Raw genomic sequence first — 16636 nt, forward strand, 5'->3', positions numbered from 1 at the left:
CAAATGCGGTTGCCCCATCTCAAAAAAGATACATTGGAATTGGAAAAGGTTCAGAAAAGGGCCACAAAAATGATTGAGGGATAGACCGTCTGCCATATGAGGAGAGATTAATAAGATGTGGACTTTTTAGCTTGGAAAAAAGATGATTAAGGGTGGACATGATAGATGTATATAAAATCATGACTGGTGTGAAGAAAGTAAACAAGGAATTGTTATTTATTCCTTCTCAAAACACGAGAATTAGGTTTCACCAATAGAATCATAGAATACTAGGACTGGAAGGGACCTTGAGAGGCCATTGAGTCCAGCCCCCTGCCCCGATGGCAGGACCAAGTACTGTCTAACCTATCCCTGAAATAAAATTAATAGGCAGCAGATTTAAAACAAACAACAGGAAATATATTTTCACACAACGCAGTTACCCCGTGGAACTCCTTGCCGGAGGATGATGTTAAGACCAAGCCTATGGCGGAGTTTAAAAAAGAACTAGATAAATTCATGGGGGATAGGTCCATCCATGGCTATCAGCTGGGATGGGCCTGGACGGTGCTCCCAGCCTCTGTTTGCCCGAGGCTGGAACTGGGCCACAGGGAATTGATCACTGGGTGATGACCTGCTCGGTTCCTTCCCCCTGGGGCACCTGGCACTGGCCACTGTCGGCAGACAGGACACGGGGTTGATGGACCTCCGGTCTGACCCCCGGTGGCCGTTCTCACGCTCTCAAGCGTTTCTTCTCCCGCCGGCAGCAGCACCTGCGGGCAGCTGCTTCTCCTGTGTCGTTACCCTTCGACGTGGCGCCTGCCTGCTTGCGTGTTCCGCTAGCGCAGCCTCGAGCCGCCGGAGGGCTGGTTCCTCCCCCGCGCTCCCTACAGACTAAGGCGGCTTCTCCCCTGGGCCCCGCTGCGGTCAAGGGCGGCCTCCAGCCCCCTGCGGAAGCCCGTCCCGAGCGCCCCTGGGGGCGGGGGAGCGGCGGTTCCCAGCCCGGCCGGCGCCGTTTGTCCCACCGGCCGGCAGGGGCCGCTGCCGGCGCCGCTCCCCGGCCAACCTCCTCCCGCAGCTCCCGGGCCCTGGCTGCCAGCGAGGCCGCGGCTCCCGGCTGCGCTCGCCCTGCTCCGCCCGCCCGCCCGCAGCGGGGCCGGCCCGCGGCGAGGAGGAGGAGGAGGCGGCGCCGGGACTCTGCCCAGCCCCGAGCGGGAGCGGAGCTCGGGCTCGGCCGGGCCGGGCTCGGATCGTCCCTGCGCAGGGCGCGTCCGGCCGCCGCTCCCCCGGCTCCCCGCGGAGCCGCCTCGCCCGGCCCGGCCCGGCCCGGCCCGCCCCCGCCGGCAGCGGAGCTCCTCGGGCCCGGGGCGCTGGCCCGGGCGGGCGCGCGGGGGGACGCTCATGCCCGGCCCCGGGCCGCGGTGAGGGGCGAGCTCCGGATCCGCCCGCCCGGCCGCGCTGCGGCGGCGGCGGCGGCGGCGCCTGGGCCGGGAACAAAGGGCCATGGCCGAGCGGGCCGCTGCCCAGGTAAGGGCCGGGCGGGGGCGGCTCGGACCCCGGGAGCATCTCCCCGCCGGGGCCGGGCCGCGCCTGGCGTGGGGGTCCTGCGGGCCGCCGCGCACTGGCCGCTGTTTGTCCTGCACTGGGCGGGGAGCAGGCCCCGGGCTTGGCCGCTCCTCGCCGCGGGGCCCGGCCGGGAGAGCAGCTGCCCCCCGTGGGCTGCGGGCAACGCGGCCGCCGCCTTCCGGAGGCGGCAGGGGCGAGCTGGTGCCTGGGGAGGGGCCCCTCGCTGTAAGGGGGCAGCCACAGAGCCCCCCCCATCGCCCCCGAGCCGGTTATGAGCTTGGGTGGGGGCCGGGTGAGCCTGTGCGCCCCCCGCCGGGACAAGCAGAAGTCCTGGGGCGCCTCAGCGGCGGACACAAACCGTGCGAAGTCCCCACGTCTCCCCGGATAAATCCTGTTGTTAGTCTGTAAAGGGCCACCTGTCTGCTGCTTTGTGTTGCTCGGGTGTGGGGGAGCCTCTGAGGTGCCCCGGGACTTCTGGGGGGTGGGGTTGAAGATACGGGCGAACTCGGCTACCCCGCTGGTACTTGAAAACGAACAGCTTTTCTTTTTCGGTGCATAAGCTTTCCTGGGCCAAGACCCGCTTCGTCAGCTCCCGCTGACGAAGCGGGTCTTGGCCCAGGAAAGCTTATGCACCGAAAAAAAAATCTGTTAGGACGTGTCCTCGTTTTTGGTGAGACAGAGACCTAGGTCATCGGATCTGGGAAACTGCGAGGGGAGATTGTTCATGCTTCCTGGGGATGGTTATGACTACGTTTTCGTTTATTTCCCCCCACTTCAGGTGTTGGCCTTTCACTTTTCCCCTAGCAGAGGGCGGAAATCCTAGAGTCCCTTGAGTGGAAGCCGAGCTCCACAATCTTCCCTGCTATGACTTGTTTTTCACATCATAATAGACCTGAGTGGCTCTTTCTTCTTAGTATGGCAGCCTTGTTTCTCTAATTTAATTACTTGGCTTTTATAATTCTTTGGATAGCTACTTTAATCCTCCTGAGCTCTTCATATAGTGTATGCACATCTACAGGAATCCCTACATAGGGTGTGCCGCCTTTACTGGTGTTTGGAAAAGAAACCTGAAGTTGAGGACTGGACCTAAAACAATGACTGTGTTAAACTCCCTGGGTGGGTGAAATTTACAGTAAAGGAAAGTAGTTGGAATTTGCCCAGAATGCTCTTAAGGCATGTTACGTTATTAAAGTCAGGTTCTCACTTTCATTCTCATCTGAAGATATATCTACAGTGCACACCACTGGCCCTGGTTTGCAGGGTATGTGTAGCTCCAGACTGCAGCGAAAGGTAGGCTGTAACCATTCTGCAGGGTGTATATCTGCACCCACCCATGAAAGGCTGTAGCCCTGGGGAGACATCAGGGAAAGGCTTCTGCAGTAAGAAGTTGCTGGAATCTTTCCTGCGTTGCTTCTCTGCCAGAGGTTTTCCCTGTTTTTCACTGTGTCCGGGAAAGATTCAAGCAGTTCCCTCTTGCCAGAGTCTTTCCTCTTTGCAGAGATCTGCCCAAGCCTTTCCCCACTGTCTCCGCTCTGCCAGAGCCTTTCCTTGTTGCAGAAAAATGCTCCAACCGTCAGGGAGACAGTGGGACACTTCACTGCTAAATATTGTGACATATAGTGGGGAAGCACAACGTCAGCTTGTGGAGAGCCATATAGGGTATAGGCCTGAAGACTCTGGCGTGTCTTTATGCCCTAAGCAGTCCCTCACCATCTACATTGCTCTTTTCACCCTTGCTGGGGAGCATGTATCATATGTGCTCCATGCAGAGCCATAGGGAGAGTGCAATGGAGACGTATTTTGAAAGACGGAGCCTCAGTAGCGCAGTGCCTCATGAATTTCTGTTGAATCGTTGCTTTGAAGTCAGTACAGAGCCAAATCTCCATAGTCACTTCTGCCAGCAGCCAGGGTCTCCCAGGTTTCCCTCCTGAGAACTGACAAGACACATCCCTTATTTGAATATTTTGGTGAGAGTAGAGCCCAGGGAGGGTATAGGTATGCGCTGCTTAATGTGTCAAATTCATATTGTGACTCTTAATTTAAATACTACTTACGAGCCTGGCACATGAGAAAAGAAGAGTACACACATATCAAGTGTTCCTTTTCTAATCCGTTTAAAGATGGAAAAACAACTCTCCCTTTAACTGAACTATGTGGCTCACTTAGATATGAGCTGTAACTGGATACGTGCGCTGACTGCTTTTTGAAATCTTTGCAAATGTACCCGTAAGACTTAAGATCCAATACTGGGTGGTGTTAAGAGCAGGAATGACTCTGGTCCTGATTCTCTCTGTAGTTGACCACGTGACCACAACTCCACTGGTAACGTGTCTCTTTGCAAACAGGGTCCAGAACTGGATGCGGTGACACAGTGCCCGTCTCCTTTACAGCCTCTCATTGCCCCTGAACAAACTTTGGAAAGAGAAACTCAGACTGCCGAGATTTCTCTGACTGTCACAGCAGCAATTGAAGCTGTAGAGAGGAAGGTGGATTCTCATGCCACACGGTTGCTGGATCTGGAGGGGAGAACAGGGATGGCTGAGAAGAAATTAGTAGACTGTGAGAAAACAGCAGTGGAGCTTGGCAACCAATTGGAGAGTAAATGTGCTGCTCTGGGAACTCTGATCCAGGAGTACGGGCTGCTGCAAAGGCGGCTGGAGAACATGGAGAACCTGCTGAAGAACAGGAACTTCTGGATCCTGAGACTCCCCCCAGGCACTAACGGAGAAGTCCCTAAGGTAATAATGTCTCAGCTAGTGCTGGGAGGGAAGACTAAATGTTCGCAGTCTCCAGAGCTTGCAGGCAAACTTCATGCAAGCTACTCCTACACTTTGGGTGCAGAATTAGAGGCATGTTTTACAACTGCCCGTTGGGGACCAGAGACCCTGTTAGAGTCTTGGCTTTCGCAGCATCCCCTGGCAAAGAGTTCTGCAGGTTGACTGCACATTGTGTGAAGAAATACGTCCTTGTTTTGTTTTAAACTTGCTGCCCATTAATTTTATTGAGTGACTCCACATTCTTGTATTATGGAAAGGAGTAACCAACATTTCCTTACTAATTTTCTCCTCACCCAGTCAAGCACTCAAGGAAGATAAGCCCATTGCAGAGAAACAAAATTAATTCTAGCCATTGTTCTTAGTTGTCCCTTTTCCAACATGAAAAATACGAGTATTTTTAATCTACCTGCATATGGAAGCTGTTCCGTATTATTGTCATTCTCGTCGTCCTTCTCTGAACCTATTTCCGAATCAACATACCGTTTTTGAGATGGGGCAACCAGAATTGCATGCGATCTCCAAGACGTACATGTTGCTTGGATTTAGAGAAATGATGTTTTCTGTCTTATCGATCCCTTCCCTCATGGTTGCTTACGTTGTTAGCTTTTTTGAATGCCATGTACATACCATGACGCCATGGTCTTTCTTGAATGGTAACAGCTAATTTAGACACCCATCATTTTTTATATATACAAGAAGTTGGGATTGTGTTTTCCCGTATGATTCCCATTTTCAAAAGCTGCGTTTATTCTTCCCAAACAAATCAAATGTCTGTTAATTTACTTCTGTATGATAGTTTCAACCAATGTGCCTGGTACAGAAGTTAGGTTAACTAGTCTGTAATTGCTGGGATCACCTCTTCAGCCTTTTTTTAAAAAGGGTGCTCCATTAGCAACTGTGCAGGCATCTGGTGCAGAAGCCAGTTTCAGTGATAGGTAACATACCAATTTCGTACATCAGCTCCCCTCAGATCTCTTGGGTGAGCACTGTGGGGTCCTGATGACTTATTACTATTTATCCGGTTGTTCTCTAAGATTTGTCGTTTAAAAAGAATAGCTCAGGCTTGGTTGTCCTCACATCCTGTGCTGCAAAGACCAATGTGAAAATTTCATTTTTTCACGCCTGGTAGGGACACACTAAATCAAACTCACAAGGCAGCCCCATCAGCACCAGTACTCCTGCCCCACCGAGGAGTAAGGGAAGTCGATGGAAGCATTTGCTCCCATCAGCCTCCTGCAGTGGCGACGGCACGGACGCTCGAATGATGACATGTCGACTCCAGCTACATAATTAATGTAGCTGAAGTTGCATTTCTTAATTTGACCTCCTCCTCTACGGTAGACCTGGCTTCTGCAATGGCCTTATTGTCCTTGAGTGCAGTGTTAGCACCTGGGTTGTCCAGTGGTCCCACTGACTGTTTAGCTGGCTTCCTGCTTGTGACGTAGGGAGTTTTTTGAAGTAGGGATTTCTCAGCCCCAGTTCATCAGGATTTGTGGAATAATGGTTCCTGGCTGGCAGTCTCCTTTTAAAAGTAGTCAGGCTTCTTACTGTATGTACAAAATGCTTCAGGTGGCACATGAAGGGGATTCATCATCACATATGGTCCACTGGCTGGATCATTAGTTGCCCACAGCCATGCTTAGGTACTAGCAGGGAGTGTCATGTGAATGCTGATCCATGCCTCCAGTAGCCAGATTGATGCCCTGATACCACAAGTTGCTCTTAGTGAGGTAACCAAGCAGCAGAAAAAGCAGGTAAAGGGTCTCAGGGTGGGGCAGGATTGGAGGAAGCAACAGGTAGGTGTTCTGATGCAAGGCAAAAGGGCATAGCTGGGACTCAGGAGAAACGAGATAGGCTTGATGTGTGTAAGAATTGGAGCTAGGTGAACAATGCAATCAAATAAAACGTTCCTTTAATGTTCATTTGTATTTGCATTGACACCTTTTGCTCTACACAGATGTCGTAGCAAGCATGTTTATTGGTGAAAATGTCGTGAAAATGACATTTTTTAAAATAAACATTGCTGCATATTCATGGAGGCTATCAAATTTATGTGTGGATACTTGACTGGAAGCTTCATTCTAAGTCAGTTCTCCAATTGGAAGAGAAATAAAGAGCTGGGTGTCCAATAATTAGTTCATAAATAACCTCGATAATGGCAGTCTGATGGTTTGCATAAGGTGGAATTCACTCTCTGAATGAATCATTATGAAATACTTGCCCAGCTCTGCAGGAAAGAGCTGTCTCCGTGTGTATTTGAAAACTGTAAGTATTGCTGAATGGGATTCATGTTCTAACTAGTGACAGTCGGAAATGGTGAACCTCGGGGTTGGGACAGAATTACCGCACAGTCCTGGAGCAATTGACCCTGGGGTTTGAGATCAGCTGCTTTATAGAAATGATGGTCAGCCATGAATCCTGACTGTGATCTCATTTAATAATTTGACAGATTATCGTTTGAATAATTTTGCTGGCCTTGGTCAGAGATTGATGTAAGTGAAAACAGCATCAAATCTGTGGGGTTTGGAGGAATTCTGGTCTGGATTGGAAGCAGTGTGGGTTCAGAGCCAGGGTTTCAGCTGAGATCCATTATTTCGTGGGAATAGGAACCTGCAAACTGTTTCCAAATCCACACTTGACGAGATTTCTGCATTATGGATCCTTCACCTCACTGAATGAGCTTTGAAGTCTGAGTGTAGGGAGGTTTTCTCTTCTTATCACTGAAGTTAAGGCTGCGGATGCCAAGGTGTGTGTTACAGAAGGTGCTAAGTGTGTAACATTTGTGATTTCAGGTGCCAGTGACATTCGATGACGTCTCAGTATATTTCAATGAGAAGGAGTGGGAGAAACTAGATGAATGGCAGAAGGAATTGTACAAAAATGTGATGAAGGGCAATTACGAATCTTTGATCTCCTTAGGTAAAGATCCATTTTTATCTGTCTGTTATAAGTGAGCTTCAGAGATTTCACAGGCTGCCTTCAGCTCAGGTATTTCTCCTTCCTTTTGGTGGATCAGAACATACCATCCTCAGTGCCTTTATGATTGACAGTCCCTTTTCAAAGACTTCATTTACATTCTGACTGTGGGTAGTGATTGGATACGTGTGTGTTCATCCCTTATAAATCAGGCTTTTTTTTTTTTTTAATGGAGGTCACAGAAGCCACAGAATCTGTGACTTCCAGCAACCTCTGCGACTTTAGCCATTGGTGGTGGGGAGTGGGTGGCGGAGGAGGTGGGGAACACCAAGTGTTTCTCCTGTGGCTAGCGGCAGGATAGGACAGGTTCCCCAGAGTGCTAGTCGGGCTGGGATAGCAGGATGGGAACAGGCCAGGCCCGTGGGGCAGTGTGGGGAGCCCCCAGCTGAGCTCCCCTTTTTGTCAGGGATATTTCTAGTAAACATCTCAGTCAGGCCTGGGCTTCCATACATTTTTCTTTATTGCCTGTCACCTGCCCATGGCTGTCACTAAAAATATCCATGACAAAATCATGGTCTCACGTATTACCACTGTAGGTGATCTTCACATCAGGGCTGAGACATCCTGGAAAAGCAGCGTGGGAAAAGCCTGCGTTAGCTGCCTACGTTGCACATACCTGCTGGATAAACAGAGGACATAGGTCACCAAAGCTCTTAGTCCAGCGCCTTTAAGGAATGCTGAGTTCACTTTAAAATGGTGCTTTAAATACAAAATCTGCTGGAGACGTGCCGCAGAGACACAAGTATGAATAATTAAAGGCTGGCTATTGAAAGGGCTCCACACACAGCTTGTACTGCTCCTGCGTAAGTCAATGGGAGTGGAATGAGGCCAATGCTGAACTCCTCTGATGTGCTCCCCCCATGCACCTCTCCAGAAAACATCCCGTGCTAAGGCTGGTGGTTTGTCATTGCTTCTGGAATATGAGATGAGGGGACTTCTGTGGCAAATGGTGAGGAACTGTCCCCTGTAAGCAGGCACTTCCCAAGTCACTCTGCCACAGTACAAGTGCCCTAAAGGCACAGTCTAGCTGGTTTCAGACTGCGACTTCAATGTATTTTTGGGTCTTATGCTGTGTCCTTCTGTTGATTTTTGAGTCTTCTATCACATTTTTAAGCAAGTTTCAAGTAAGCTCACCTGTTGCTATTTGAAGCTGCCCTGTGCATGCGGGTGCATTCACACCCACACAAGGATTGTCTGCCCGAGTTGGGGCTGTAACTTTCAGCTCAAGCAGCCATACCTTTACTAGCTTTGATCAAGCTAATGCGCTAAAAATAGTGTAGGTGTGATGGGCACAAGCAGAAGGAGGGGTTATTCTCACAGAGTGCAAACCCATCTGAAGCTCTCTAGTTACTCAGGGTTAAGCCCTTATGCTGCTTATTTTGACGTGGCAATATTTCTATTTTTAGTGTGCTGTTTCAATCAGTGCTGGTGCGAGTATGTGGAAAAAACAGAGGGATAATTTTTGCCTGCTCTGACGGTTATATTTGTCTTAGATGTTAGTGGCAGCAACAGTGGTGAAACCCTAGTCCTGTTGAAGTCAGTGGGAATTTTAATGTTGACTTCAGTGGGGCCAGGATTTCACCCAGGAAGAAAAATTCTCTTGTTTGTTTGTTTTTGAAGTTCAGGATGTCCCTTTAATCCTTTCTTTGTGCCTCAAGTTCCATTGTGTTGGGAAAGGCGTGATTTTTATCTGGGGAATCCGACCAAACTCTCATGAGATGCATTTCCCTTATGCAGAGTCTGCATTAGCTCATCCTTGTCGACGTTTGCTGTACCCATCCTATACCCTGGGAAGAGGTGAGGGGGAATGTTAAAGCTTATGGCACAGTAATCTCTTTCCCCCCGCATAGACTCTGCAATCTCAAAACCCGATGTTCTGTCACATGTCGAAGAAGGAATAGAATCACAGGTTGGTGGCCATCAGGACTCAGATGAAGAGAGAGAAATAATTGCTGACCCCAGTGCAGGTGAGTAGCAGAGTAACGTGACTCAGAGCAGATGTGTTAATTTTGGCATCGGAGAAGCAGAGTAACGAAACAGTGCTTTGCACATCTGGGGGGCACCGATTCTAAAATGGGGAGAATGCAGCTTTGCCGGAAATGGGGTATAGAGAGAGAACAAGGGCCGGAGAATTCCTTGCTGGGTTGCTCCGGTGAGGGAAGGACAGGGGCAATAAAGGGAGAAGGAACGCACACTTGGGGCTGGTCACTTTTTGATTCACTGGAGAAAGGTTTGGACAGGAAATTGCCCAGCCTCCAGATATAGGTCATCCTGAAAAATAGTGACCCCCCTCCCCACCAGGCCGGGGAGAGTGGTGGGAACAGGGCACAAGAAGTGGTGGAATGACTCAGCAGGGACAACAATACAGTTGTGGGCAGCAAGGTCTCTTCCTCCTGGGTTAGTGCTTACAACAAGGAGGGAGAGCCAGCTCGTCGCAGTAGGGAGATGGATGGGGACCATCTTAAGCTACCAGGAGAGTTAGCAAATGTGGGAGTTTTGTGAGGGTGTTTAGAGGGTGGCATGTGAGGGCAGGGTGTGTTTGGAGGTGCTAGATGCACCGAACATTCTTTAAACGTAAAGCCAAAGCTCCTCTCCTCTACCCTGTCCGATAAAAACAAACTAGCAACGTGGAACAAACTGCAGGAGTAAAGGGAGAAGTCCAGCAATGGAGCGGGGGTCATGCAGTGTATTGCACCCAGTGTGGCACATATGCACCTACGGGCGGGTGGCTTATATGTGCCTTCGGTGCAAGGAGCTTCCATCCTTAGAGACAGTGTATGTACATGAGACTTTCCGGGACACGATAGAATCGTCCTGCCCCAGAGGAAGGAGAACATCCAGCTGGAGCAGAAGGAAATGACCCCACAGCTGGACCCCCCACTTCCGGGTGGTGGTGTGGTGTCCTGTCACACTGAGGAGGTGGCAAAATTTGCAGATGATGCAAAATTATTCAAGATAGTTAAGTCCCAGGCAGAGCGTAAAGAGCTTCAGAATGATCTCTCCAAACTGGGCAAGTGGGCAACAAAGCAGCAGATTATATTTATAAACACTGCGTTTCAAGTAGTGCACATTGAAAACCATAATCCCACTTATACATCTAAACAATGGGGTCCAAATTAGCTGTTACCACTCAAGGAGATCTTGATTATCATTGTGGAGAGTTCTCAGGCAAACATCCATTCAGTGTTCAGCAGACGTCAAAAAAGCAGACAGAATATTGGGAATCATTAGGAAAGGGATACATAAAACAGAGAATATTGTATTGCTTCTATATAAATCCATGGTACATCCGGCTCTTGAACAATATGTGCAGATGTGGTTGCTTCATCTGAAAATAGATCTTGCAATTGCATAAGGTTCAGGAAAAGGGCAATAAAAATTATTGACGGTTATGGAGTGACTTCTGTGTTAGGTGAGATTAATCAGAATGGGACTTTTCAGTTTGAAAAAGAGATGATTAAGGGTGAGGGATATGACTGAGGTCTATTAAATCATGACTGGTGTGGAGAAAGTAAATAAGGAAAAATACTTACTCCTTCCCATAACACAAGAGCTAGGGCTCAGCAAATGAAATTAATAGGTAACAGATTTCAAACAAACAAAGTATTTCTTCACACCACACGCTGTCGACCCATGGCATTCCCTGCAGAGGGTTTTGAAGGCCAGGGCTTTAACAGGGTTCAAAAGAGAACTAAATCAATTCATGTCAGACAGGTTCACCAATGGCTATGAGCTGGGACGGCCAGAGATTGTGTCCCTGTCCTCTGTTGAGCTGGAAACGGGCAATGGAGAACTTATTTGTTCCCTGTTCTGTTCGCTCCTTCTGGGGCACTGGCATTGACCAATGTCAGAAGACAGGTTACTAGGCTGGATGGACCTTGGTCCGACCTAGCATGCCTGTTCCCATGTTCTCTCCTGACTCCGAGGCAACTTTTGCAGCCCTTCTTTCTATGCATCCACCCCTTCTCCTGTGCTATCTGAGCACCTCACAGTCAATGATAGCCATGTAAAATCCCATTGAATTGGTTACCTGGTTAAAGGGTAGGTTCATCCAATTAAAGGGGGTGGCAGGGGAGATCTCTCCAGCCCAATCACCCCCCACCCACCTTCAGCACCCCAGGGACTGGGGCTCCTCCCACCGGGCTGGAGCACACCCACTTGCAGCTGCCCGGCGGTGGGGGCTCTCCAGCACAGCCGGAGCAGCCCTGATCCCTGGCGTGCTGCGGGCAGGGGGGCCGCTCCGGCCCAACCAGTTAACCATTAACATCCCTAGTCACTGATTGATTGATTGATTTCTCTTCAGTGTCCCTTTGCAGTCAGGCGTGCTATTCCCTGTTTAATAGTTCAGGATACTGAGGCACAGGGTAGACTGTGTAACTTGTCCAGGTTCACATAGGCAGTCTGAGGCCACCTTTGAGCCCAAGTATCCTGAGTGCCAGTCCAGTGCCATGTCCATTAATGCACCCTTCCTAACACACCTCCCTCAGTGCACCTTTCCGAAGTGAGGGGAAGCTGAGACAAGGTGAACACCCTGTTTACTGGAGACCCGGGGCAGTTTCTGCTCTGTCCCCCATTCGGAGAGGTGAGGATTAGGGCCAGCAGACTGAGTAGCTGGAGGATCAGAGAGCCAAGGGGGACTGAGCTCACTGTGTGGCCAAGAGGATGATTCTGAACAGGACACGGAGCTGTCCAGAAAGCCATCACCGGTGATGGAGGGTTGGGGTGGGATGGTCTGGTTGGAAGAGGTTGTACAGGTTGTGGGATTCTGGACCCCCTGAAGCTTGGACTGTTGGTATTTAGGCAGATCATAAGGAAGGCTACGATTTCGTCATGGGTTCTTTTAGTAAAAGTCAAGGACGGGTCATGGGCAATAAACAAACATTCTCAGCCTGTGACTTATCTAGGACTTAAACCTGTGATTAAATCTTGGGCCGGGGGGCGGGGTGGAGGAGCGAGCGGGGAGTCTGGGAGGGGTGGCCGCTATTGGGTGCCCCCAGGGACTGCTGGTCAGGGCCACAGATTGCAGCTGCTCTGGCCAGTCCTTGCAGCAGTCACAGAGGTTGTGGAAGATCACGAAATCCATGACTTACGTGACTTCTGTGAGAGATGCGAAGCCCTAATCGTAAAGGCTGGGAGTTTGAGGTGACTGGTGCATGAAGTATTACTAAAGAGTTTTGCAACAGTGGTTCATGTCAGGGCAATTCATCTTCTGCAGACAAATGGAAAAGTGGCAAATCAGCTCTAAAATTGTGGCGTCTGCAGTGTCACAACTCTTCCTGTGCTGTGATTGCTCTGTGATGCAGCAAAGGGTTATTGGTAATGGTGGCTATCTCCCAGATCAGGGGAATGAGTTCTCTCTCTCTCTCTCTCTCGCAGCAGGTATAAGGGTTGTGATCAAAACAGAAGAAGTTCACCCCGAGGACTGCCCTGAAAACCTGGAGCTGCACAGAGTGGCTGAAGGATCAGAAGGAATTTTGCAGAATCCAGATGAGGAAGCAACCCAGGGCAGTCCGTATGGCTCACTCACACCACCGCGAAACCCCTCAGGGAACTGCCTGGAGGAGTCGGCTGAATACAAAACCGATTTCAGTGAAATCAGAAGAGTCATTGTCCAGCAGGGTAACTGCACAGGTGAGAGGGGGCAGCTTTGGGCTACAGAGAAAACTTGTCATACGTTAGAGGAGCTAAGCAAAGGCAGGACCAGAGTGAGGAGAAGCTCCAGGATTCATCAGTGAGATACAGTGCAGAGCTTTCATATGAGGGAGAAGCACAGGCTGGAGCCGCCCTACAGTGGAAGATTGACCCACTCAGGGTCGATCTTCTGGGGTTTTGCTTGAGACTGTGTTTCCAGGGGTCAGCGTCAACCCCTGTACTCCTCGCGAGAGGCGAGGAGTAAGGAAGGTTCACCTTCTGCTGTGTGGACAGACATGGAAGTCAGCTGTGGATAAATCAATTTTAGCTACATAATTGGTGTAGCTAAAATTGCCTATTGGCGGTTGATTTCTATGTCTAGTGTAGACATGGCCACAGTCTGCCTGGAGTGAGGGGGAACTTTTAAGCAAAAGAACGGTCTTAAATCCCACCAGGAACCCCCATGGGAGGAAAACTTGTGGTAGTTGTGACCATGAGACCAGCAGCAGTCACGCATCAGATCAGAGGCTCCAGAGTAAGAGACACCAGACACTTGTAGTGAGTGCATGTCAGAAATGACTCTCTGAAGAGCAGTCCTCCTGCAAAGCAACAGCATCATTCATCAGGCTGTAGCAGGTCACTAGCCTATTCTTGGTGGGGTGAAGGCTTCAGCCCCTCTTTGTGTCCTAGTAGGCCTCAGAAAATGGAGAGTGACACCTTGCCAGTCCATGGAGTGCAAAGGGAACTCTCTTCTAGTGCCACATCTTGTACAGCCAAGCAGTCCTGTAGCACCTTAAAGACTAACAATTGTATTAGGTCATGAGCTTTTGTGGGTAAGATCCATAGATTCATCAGTGGGTCTTACCCACTAAAGCTCATTGCCTAATAAATACAGTAGCTAGTCTTTTGCTACAGGACTGCTTGGCTTTTTTTGTGAAGCTACAGACTAACCTGGCTGCCCCTCTTGAGATCGTGTAAAATGCCAGCGAGGGAGAGATGCTCGACATGTGGAATGGGGGAAATCATTAGCCAACCATATCTGATTCTCCAGCACCAGTTAGTCTGCTCAGAAACTGGCTGAAGGCGCTGAAGAAACTCTCATATCCCCAGACACTGCTTTTCCTGAGGAGTCACCACATCCTACTCAGCGGCTGCAAGCTGGTCCCCCTGGATAAAGGAACTGCTGTGTAACTTCTATGAGCTAAAATGGGATTTAGGTAGAATTGGGTGTGTGTTAGGATAAGTGTTGGTAGGAGCTAGTGTTTAATCTAGTAACCTGTCCAAGGGCTCATCCCTAGCAGGCCAGGAATTGGATATAAAGTGATTGGTGGCAACTGTTAAAGGGGAACATACATGCAGAATTCCTACCAGACCTGGGTCCACCCTGGACATTCTGTGCCCTGGAGCTAATCCAGGTCCAAGCTCTGTGGAAAGCAGTCTGCCTCATACTTACCCGAGGGACTTGCTCACCGTGCCGCGTTTTCCAGGGAGATCCAGGTGATGGTTAATGGAGTCCTTTGATTAGTAGAAATGTTTTCCATTCTGCTTCTGCCCGGCTAATGTGGCCAGAAAGGGAAAGTCGCCCTTCTTGCCCACTGCGGAGCGCAGAGGGGAGCCCTACAACAAAACTGAAATGGATTTAAGTTGTCATAGCCAAACTGAACTCCACCTTTTCTTACACCTTGTCTTGTTGCTCTCCATAGCGACCAGCCAACTTTGCCTCTGGGTTACGTGGGCATTCCTGTTTTCTCACCTGTCCTTTCCCCACACCCAGGATTTGAACTGTTTTTTGACAAAGCCTTTGCTTAGTTTACAGATGTGTTCAGCTGCATCCTGGGTGACCCTTGAGGTCTGTGATGGTAATTTGCTCCTGGGTGGTAGTGGTGTATTGCAGACTCTGAGCTACGCTTCACTTACAAACCCTTACTAAACCTGTTTCCTCTACGCCAGCAATGGGCAGCCACCAGTTATGAGTGGCCCTCCTTCACCTCGGTTGGGTCACAGCAGCCCCTGGCCCATTGGGGTTCCACCTGTGGCCTTCCTGCCCACATGCACCAGGGATGCAGGTGTCCTGCAGGTTGCACACCACAAAGTTCTGCAGCAGCTTGTCAGGGGCCACGTGGGCACTCAGGGCTGTGGTGGAGAGAGAGGCCTCCTGCCCTGCCACAGCAAGATGTTTTCCGCCAGCCCCGAAGCTGCTGTGGCCATGGAGAGGCATCTCTGCCAGGGTCCCCTCCTTGGACTTGCCCTGGCCAGGAGAGAGAGACATCCCTGGATCTGCCCTGGCTGGGGCAGGTGGGGAGATGCACTCACCTCGCAGCCCCAGAGCTGCCGCAGCCAGGGAGCTGTGCCTCTACCCTGGTCCTAGCCTGGGGCAGCCTGCACCTCTCCTCCACAGCTCCACCTCAAAGCCTGAGCTCTCAGCCAGAGCCTTCCCTGCCTTCCCCGCTTACACCAGCCCTCCGCCCCAGCCCTGAGTCTCCTCCCACATGCTGAACCTTCTGCCCCAGCCCTTAGTCTCCTCCCACACCCCAAAGCCTGCACCCTTAGACGGAGCCCTCACTTCTCCAGCACCCCAACTCCCAGCCCCAGCCTCTCTTCCCCAGCTCCATCCCAGAGCCCTCACACCCAGCAGCTCTGCACTCCTTCCGCCACCTGACACCACCCCCGGATTGGCGCGCACAGCAAAATTCATTCAGCACACACATGGGAAAACTTAGAGGAAACACTGGTATCTACAAATGGCAAGACCCAGCCCGACTGCTGCCTTGGGCCCGCAGGCTGGCAAACAAGTGCTCCTCTCAGGTCAGAGGCTGCACGGCCTCATGGAGGAGGCTCCAGATCTGGCTAAGGGTCTGTGATCAGCCAGCGTTTTACTAACAAGGGGCTTGCACACAACTGTCTCCTTGCTGTTGGTGCCGAGCCACATTTGTTCCGAGGGAAAGGGGACTGTGGAAGAGATGAATCTGTTTTCCCATTTGAACAGATGTGTCCTCATACCCAAGTGGGGAGGCAGTGGTGCGGAGGAACTAGGCATCATTTCAGCTGGCCGTTGTTTGAGAGGTTCCTCCTTCGTCCCTGAAAAAACGTCCTGAGTATCCAGCTAATCTAGCCCGGCACTCCTTGGGGCCTGTTCAAAAGCCTATTAGAATGGGACTTTATACAGAGAGTCGCCCGAGTCTGTTCCCAGGGGACCATTTTAACACCTCGCAGTGGAGCGAAATCTAACCCCTTTCCAGTGAGAGGAAGTAGAAGTGCTTCAGACAGGGAAGGCCCCCGGCCAAGTCCTTTCTGGCAGTTGCTGGTGTGTCTGATCCAAAGAGGGAAGTAGCTGTGCCTGAGGCAGACACATTGCCTCACCCCGACTAGTCGCCTGAAAAGGGCTCCAGGGTGCCCCCTCCAGCACGCTGCTGGCACGTGAAAGAGCAAGGACAGATTAATGCCAGGCGTCTAGCCTGGAGGGCAAACTTCCCCAGGATGGTGATGGAGCCAGAGTCCTAGCACAATTTCCTGCCAAGCTGCATTAACCTGGTGGCAGGGGGTCAGGTATGCTGGTGCAGCTCTGGGAAGCAGGGCCTACTCAAAGCCTGACACCCTCCAAACAACGTCTTAGCAAGTGGCAACGAAGTGCTGAGCAGCTCTAAACATCCGTGCAGAACTGGTTCACCGGGGCGCGTGGTTTTCTCACCTGCCCTTTCCTCAGGCCC

At 50.8% G+C, this 16636-nt stretch overlaps 1 protein-coding gene across 1 annotated transcript in view; it reads left to right on the top strand.

The window, feature by feature from the left end:
- Nucleotides 1-16636, top strand: part of LOC142008351 (uncharacterized) — a 37647-nt gene that overhangs the window by 17063 nt on the left and 3948 nt on the right. Inside the window, exons 7-12 of the mRNA XM_074985531.1 lie at nucleotides 1015-1352; nucleotides 1406-1506; nucleotides 3891-4283; nucleotides 7115-7241; nucleotides 9149-9265; nucleotides 12675-12929. Of these exons, the coding sequence (XP_074841632.1) occupies nucleotides 1015-1352; nucleotides 1406-1506; nucleotides 3891-4283; nucleotides 7115-7241; nucleotides 9149-9265; nucleotides 12675-12929 (1331 nt within the window). The remainder of the gene's footprint in view (nucleotides 1-1014; nucleotides 1353-1405; nucleotides 1507-3890; nucleotides 4284-7114; nucleotides 7242-9148; nucleotides 9266-12674; nucleotides 12930-16636) is intronic.

Source organism: Carettochelys insculpta, chromosome 2 (assembly GCF_033958435.1).
Source record: "Carettochelys insculpta isolate YL-2023 chromosome 2, ASM3395843v1, whole genome shotgun sequence".
In the NCBI taxonomy this organism is placed as follows: domain Eukaryota; kingdom Metazoa; phylum Chordata; order Testudines; family Carettochelyidae; genus Carettochelys; species Carettochelys insculpta.